At 33.1% G+C, this 7,564-nt stretch overlaps 2 protein-coding genes and 1 long non-coding RNA gene across 3 annotated transcripts; 1 reads left to right on the top strand and 2 right to left on the bottom strand.

The window, feature by feature from the left end:
• Window positions 1-914: 914 nt before the first annotated feature.
• LOC118644848 lies at window positions 915-3,026 on the top strand. The gene is made up of 2 exons (XR_004962637.1): window positions 915-2,763; window positions 2,841-3,026. It is a non-coding gene; the product is annotated as an uncharacterized LOC118644848 (long non-coding RNA).
• On the bottom strand, window positions 1,641-3,481 carry LOC114253771. The gene is made up of 2 exons (XM_028194866.2): window positions 3,243-3,481; window positions 1,641-3,161 (listed from the first exon to the last, which is right to left on the bottom strand). Exons 1-2 carry the CDS (start codon window positions 3,451-3,453, stop codon window positions 3,043-3,045), a joined length of 330 nt encoding a protein of 109 aa, XP_028050667.1. The 5' UTR covers window positions 3,454-3,481; the 3' UTR covers window positions 1,641-3,042.
• A 2,278-nt stretch (window positions 3,482-5,759) lies between these two features.
• LOC118644919 (transcription factor SPT20 homolog) lies at window positions 5,760-6,767 on the bottom strand. Its single transcript, XM_036284794.1, has 4 exons — window positions 6,749-6,767; window positions 6,404-6,673; window positions 6,130-6,330; window positions 5,760-5,821 (listed from the first exon to the last, which is right to left on the bottom strand). The coding sequence occupies exons 1-4, from the start codon at window positions 6,765-6,767 to the stop codon at window positions 5,760-5,762; spliced, it is 552 nt and encodes a 183-aa protein (XP_036140687.1).
• Window positions 6,768-7,564: the final 797 nt, after the last annotated feature.

Below are 7,564 nucleotides of genomic sequence, written 5' to 3'. Positions count from 1 at the left end.
TGTATTGGTATCTAAAAATTTATCACACATTTTAAAAGGTTATTTATTAATCTTTAAGTTACCAAAATTTGCGAATAAATTATTTCTTGATCCATAAATTATGTGCCTAAAAAAAATTGTTATTAATCATACAGTTAAAGCTAAAAGAAAAATTAGACAACACAATTCATTGAACCATACTGAGAAATATTCTCAAGTTTTAATAATACACAACAATATTATAAAATCAATAAATTTTTGCAGAATTTTTAATCTTTAACTGTGTAATTTTGTGAAAAAAATATACATCAATACGAGATTATTTTAAAGAGAAGTGAAAGCTTTCCACTTGCTTTGATTGATTTTTCTGGAGGATGTAATTTTATAGTAAAAAGTAACAAATTCAAAAAGAATCAAGTTTAAACAATTGTGCAAAATTATACAACTCCATCAAACTGCCAAATTTATTTTTGCAGTTTTTTATATTTTTTGTATTGCAACTATCTTTACCTTTTACAATTTCTTAAAACTTCTCCTGATGCTTGGTAAATATTGCTTAAAAAATGTAATAATTTTTAGGTATTAGTACAATTGTTACTGAGATTTTATATAATTATATAATTATTATAACATTTTTAAAACTAATAATTTTTACAATAAACTGAAATATTTTACTTTATTTTATAAATACTGTTACACAAAATAAATTTTTCAACATTTAAACTGGTTATGTATTCTCTTTTAATTAAAAACTATTTTTTACATTTAGTAATACTATATTTAATTATATATTATTTAGAATAATAAAACGCTCAGCTTACTATTTATATTTGTCTTTATTTTCAAATAAACTTAAATAAGTATACTTAAATACTTGAATTTCTGGATACTGTATATATATGTGTGTGTGTGTGTGTGTGTGTGTGTGTGTGTGTGTGTGTGTGTGTGTGTGTGTGTAATAAAAAAATATAATAAATATATTGTTTCCCTCATAATCGTAAAAATATAATTTCAATGTTGTGACAAAATAAAAGGTCAGAATCTAGGTGATGAGATCATAAAGTATGGACACTGATGTTTGCAAAGGGTCAGAAACTCTGACAGAGTAAACAATTTTTTAATGATTTTATTGTAATTTGTAAATTTATTTGCATTATAGATATATTTAATGCAGAAAATTCTAATTTATATAACTTTTAATTATATTTATATTTAAAACTGCTTTCACAAATATATAAAGAATAATTATTCTTGCTACTCTTAAACGATCATAAAGTGGGCCACTTACCTTAATGCATAAAAGAATAAATCAGAATCTCGTATTTTCTTATGCATTATAAAAAAATCTGTGTCCAGGCCTTTAATGATAAGTTGATGTTTTTTTATACTTGTTTCTAAGTCTCTGTTCTTGTACGCTTAACCGCAATTGTTCATTTCATAGTTCGGTTACTTAGAATCATCTAATTTATTTTTTCCCTTTTTTATTATCTTAATTTCTTAGAAAGTGTAACATTGCCACACTTACACAGAATAAAACTTGAATTTTTCCTGACATCGTTAACGTAAAGAATATCACTTTATTATTAAATTTTTCATTACTTTACTAATGTATTAATAATTTCCCAATTCTTTAACACTTCTTTTTATATATTTGTTTATCATTTTTATCGATCAATCTCTTTCAACTAACAATATTGTGTGCTTTCCAATACAAATTTTGAGGTAATACTTGATATTTTACCTTTATTTTATTTTTTAATTTTGTAATGGATAATTTTTTATTGTAATTAAATCTGTTTACTTATATCATATTCTTATTATGCAATTGTACTATTCTGAGATATGTGAAATAGCATTGATATTTATGCAATCTTTATGAACTTGTACATCTGATAAAAATCAGAAAATTTGGTTGAGATGTTATGTCCTTTTATTTTTAATAAAGATTTACCAAATTAATAATTGCTTAAGAACTTATGTGATCATTCATTTGTTGGCAATGCAACATAAATTATTTTATTATTTTAAAGTTATTATCTTAATATATTCTCTGGACAATCATTTCACTGATTATTCAACAATTAATGTTATGATCCTGCTTACAGAAGCTTGAGACACATTCCAGGAATTTTTCTACGGACAAAAACAACTATCAATCTTTCATTTACATCACGTTTTTGTAGTTAAATGAATTAGATTAATAGCTAGTAGCATCTACCGCAAGAAGACTTAAAAATAGAACCAGGATACGATTCTCATATAACATTATGCATATATAGCACAAAGAACACTCTTAGGACGAATGTCCTAAAACATTCCACTATACTATAAATATTTTCAAGAAATCTGTTCTGTACGAGCTAGCGGAAAAAGATTGCGCAAATTTTTATCTCGCTAGGTTATGGACATCAGTCTCGATGTGAATGCGGTATAAGTTCTAATAAACGGATGGCATATCAAGAATAAAAACAATCCGCCTGACGCGCATGCAACAACAAATTACCAGGTCGTGCTTTCGTGGCCTCGGCTTCAGGTTGTACGCGAGCTGTCCACGTCCGTCGTAGTTCTGGTGGTCACTCAACAACTCGCGCAATGGAAACGCGTTATCGCGTTCTAGCAATGTCACCGTGGCCACAGCAAATATCCGATGTAAAAACGACCCGTGTTTCGAAACACAATGTGGATGGAAATGACAATGCCTATTTACGAAACGACACTTAAACGCCCCGTCGAAACGCCGGTGCAATATTTATTGACAGAATGCGAGTGAAAAGATGAAGAAAGGTTAGGTTAAACCTCATTTGCACCAAAGTAGATTTAACTTTTACATTCGATTAAACTTATTCTCCATATTTTTCCAGTTGTAAGAATGATAAAAAGATATAAAGTCCACGTAATTTAAGTCTAAAGAGCCGAGTTTAAAATTAACATAAGTCATTGGTCCAAACTAAAGACATGATTAAGTTACATTTAGGTTAAGTTGCAGCAAAGTATAAATAAAATGTAGCACCAAAAAGACCAATAAATCATCTATTCTATTCTATTAATGAACGAAATGTAGACTCAGGTTGACAGCTTGCATTTCTTGGAATTAGTTTGTGTCTCGCCCTCCTCGTCTTCTTCCTCTGTCTCTTCGACGGAATCCGATTCGGTGTCCAAGGCGATCGAGCGAGTCACTGTTTCTGTGCAAATTGCGAAAATCGAATTGTAGATCACGTGAAAGGAAATTATTCACGCGTGAATATCAGGATAACTATGTGCACCATTGATGGATACATCTTGCTGTTGAATCAGTGTGGTTAAAAAATCATTGACCTCCAACTGTACGTCCCGTAGATTCTGCATCAATGTCCCAAGGTCACTCTTCCCATCTGACCAGATGGTATCGTGCTCGTGGATACATCTTTCCTCGTCGTATATCCGTATTCGTACGCCGGTAACGTTCATCGCGTCCTGGCAGAGTTTGAATTTCATGTTTATGGACGCGCGTCTCGCAATTTAAAGACCATCGCACAGACTTTTGTATAGCGCATAATGCATAATGCATAAAAAAATCAGCCAATCAGAAGCCTTTATTTCTATCTCTATCTCACATTCTACGGATCTTGCATAAGACAATAGGTGTAATAAGCCTTATGCCATAAGAAATTGACCAATTATAATTGAATGTGAGAAGAATAATCGAATATAATTGGTTAACTCCTTATGGCTTAAGGTTTACTACACCTATTGTAGATCCAGCCTAAGGCCGGATCTACAATAGGTGTAGTAAGCCTTATATCATAAAGAATTAACCAATTATATAGGATTATTTTTCACATAATCGATTATAATTGGTATTCACTCACACTTGACCATTGATTGGTCCGTAAGAAAAGTGCTTAAGAAATTCAACCAATCGAATTTCTTATGCATTTATGTTATGCGTTAGCCCGGATCTACAATAGGTGTAGTAAGTTTTATGCCATAAGAAATTGACCAATTATAATCGAATATGGGAAGAATAATCGAATATAATTGGTTAATTCCTTATGGCATAACCCTAAGAGCAAAAAGTCGACTTTAAGTCGACTTTATCGAAACTTGGCCTGAAGTCGACTTTTTTAAGGACGAAAGTCGACTTTAGTCGGCTTATAGTCGGCGAATGACCCAAAAAACGTCGACTAAAAGTCGACTTCCCGTCATAACGAAAAGTTGACTTTCCATCAACTTTAAACGTCAGATTTTAGTGGCTTAGTTTACATCGTCAAAACCTTAGTACGCGTATTAAGTTTGGTGCGCACCAAAGCCTTAGTACGGGCGCGTTTACATCGAATGTACTAAGCATGTACTGTGAAAAATATAATACAAATTTAATTCATGTTGATGTCTCCTACTAAGACATTTTCACACCGGTTTTTAGATTTTAGCACTGAGGTTATGCTCAATTGCTAAATTCTCTCTAAAATGCGTTTTATGCGTTTACATCGACATTTGTATCACTTGGTGCAAGTTTTGGGCCGCGAGCACCTCGGGTGCTCCGCCGAGCACCGCCGAGCACCGCCGAGCACCCGAGTCGGTCGCGTTCGTACCTCGAGACTCGGGCCGGCTCGGTCGCTCTCGCTACGCCTGCCGCTACTCGGTTATTGAAAAGAGAGAGGCGTCCGTCTCTCTTCCTCCAAGGCTGCCACGAAAGCGTGCGTTCAGCGGCCAGCGATTGAGGATTGACGAAAGGCGCCTATGCTTCCCCCGTCCCCTCGCATGTCCTCCTCTCATCTAAAGCATCGCGATCAACAAGCAGATCAATTGATATCAATCATTGATAGCATTGATAGCAATATTATTCATTATTATTAATTATTAAATTTTTTTCTATTAATGTAATTTATTATCTTATTTAAATTATAATAAATTAATTATAATAAAACCAATTATAAATGTAATTAAGTAATAATAAACATTTTTAATAAATTATTAAATACAACTAAAAATAGAAAGAGCTGACGAGTTAGCAAAAGATCTTTATATCCAAATTCTTTATTCTATATTAGTTAATAGACATTTCGTTATTCAATCATTTTTAATGTATAGTTTCCCCAGATGTCAAATGAAACATAAATTAATTATCTTGTCGGTGGTAACGATAACATTAACTCTTAATTACATTGCAACTTTTTTAAATATTAATACTCAGTTAATCAACAATTATAAATACATACATAAATTCGTGAAATATGTAAAATTAATGTAACGTGATCGTGTCATTCTTAAAATTAATTACAAAGTAAATTAAATAAGAGAAATATGATAGTAGTCCGTAATTTAACAAAATAAGAAAATAATAAAAATACATATATAATAACAAGACTCGTGACAAACTCATCTCCGACAAAGTATTTAGTCACTGTTAAAACTCAATTAAGTCATATCCAACCGACATTTCAGGAATAAATGTGAGACAGAGAAAACTCTTGAATTTGTCACGTATTCTATTATTATGCATGTATATATTTTTATTACTTACTTTGTTAAATTGCGAATTATTTTTATACTTCTCTTGTTTAATTTATTTTGGAATTAATTTCGAGAACATAAACACGTTATATTAATTTTATACATTTCACAAATTTGTGTGTGTATTTATTATTAATTACTGTTGATATTAAAAAAAAATACTATATAGTTTGAATCAGAATTTAACTAATGTTGCTTTATTCTCACCGATAAGATTTTAACTTATTTTTCTTTCGATGTTGGCGTATTTATCACATTTATTTCTTAATTACTAAGTGGCTTCCACGCTACCCATGAGGTGCCACTAATAGCGCGTTAGGTTTTTTTACGTGGACCTTCGCCAGTAGCCCTATTATACCACATTTAATTGTTTCATATTTTTAACACATCTATTATTCATAGATGTGAGGTCTAGCGTTCTAAACCAGTTTTTAATTAATTATTTATTTAATTGTACACACACACACACACACACACACACACACACACACACACACACACACACATATATATATAAACATACATAAAAAGGAAAAGAAGAAAGAAGGGAATATAAAAATATATTTTAAAAATTCGTATTTTTTAAATCTAATATATTTTTTATATTTTAATATATATTGTAATGTTTATAATGATATATATAAGTGGGGCCGCCACCTCGGCCGCCACCTCGGCTGCCACCTCGGCCGCCACCTCGGCCGCCACCTCGGTCGCCACCTCGGCCGCCACCTCGGCCGCCACCCCGGCCGCCACCTCGGCCGCCACCTCGGCCGCCACGGGCGCCACGTCGGCGAGGTGGTATCCCCCTCTGCGCTCGCCAACGGGCCCTTGAGCGACCGCCCCCTATTCTTTTTCTGTCTAAAAATAAATAAATACATTATTAAAATAAAATAATTTTTAATATTAATACGTAATAATGTAAAATACTTACATATTTGCTGCTGTTGCGGTTGCTCCTGCGGCTGCTCCTGCTGCGGCTGCTCCTGCTGCTGCTGCTGCTGCTGCTGCTGCTGCTCCTGCATCGGCTGCTCTTGCAGCGGCTGCTCCTGCGGCGGCTGCTCCTGCTGCTTTTTTTGGAGCTCTTCATAGAGGAAGTGCAACTGTCGTTGCACTTCCACTTGTTGCTGCTGCAGTTGTTGTTGTTGTTGTTGCTGCTGCTGCAACAACTGCAGCAAATGCTCCATCGAAGCTGATTCCGATTCTGTTAATAAAAAAAATATAATATAAAAGAAATTATGATAATGCAGAAAAAAGAGTAAATTAATTTATTACTTACGGGACAAACTGGGGTCCATGGCGGTTGCTTGCGAAATGTGCGAAACGGCAGAGCTAGGTAAACAATTGAAAATCGCGTGCACATGTTTCGCCGCGCGCCGCTCGCCGGGCACCACGCGGCTGATTCTTCATTGTGTGAGTGCGAGCCGCGTTTGTCGTTTGACTGTGTGCGGAGAGCACGATATCACGATTTGTTTATTGTTACTTGATTTTACTGTGTTAATGTATTATTTTTATGCGATTGAGTGTTAACGTTTTGAACGTAAGTGCATTTTACAAACAACGTTATATTGAGAAAGCTGAAAGTTTTGATTGGGAAATCAGTAAGAAACTTTTATATATTTTTCCCTTATTTATTCTTCTTTTAATTTTTTCTATTTGATTCTTCGTTTGATTTCTTTCTTGTTGTCTATAAAAATGTGCGAGCCCTTAGAAAAGAAAGATAAGCGAAGTTTTCAGGAAGCTTGGCTTAGCGACACTCAATATAAATTTTGGATACGTAAAGTACCGTTGAATGACGATCTTTATCATTGCACTGTATGTAAGAAAAATTTTTCTTGTAATACACGTATTTCAAGACATGCAAATTCTACGTGTCACAAAGAAAATCTGCAAAAAGCTACATTTTCTTTAACAAAAATTGACGATATAAATGAAGCTTCTCAAACAAAACAAAAATTTCGACAAGAATGGTTAGATATTGAATTGTTTAAACCATGGTTACGTGAAGCATCACATGATAAAACATTATTTTTTTGTGAATTTTGTGAAAAATACATGGATGCTAGATTGTCACACATTTATCGTCATGCAGATT

This window comes from Monomorium pharaonis, chromosome 1 (genome assembly GCF_013373865.1).
Source record: "Monomorium pharaonis isolate MP-MQ-018 chromosome 1, ASM1337386v2, whole genome shotgun sequence".
NCBI classification, from domain to species: Eukaryota; Metazoa; Arthropoda; class Insecta; order Hymenoptera; family Formicidae; genus Monomorium; species Monomorium pharaonis.
This window is presented reverse-complemented; position numbering and strand designations above follow the sequence as displayed.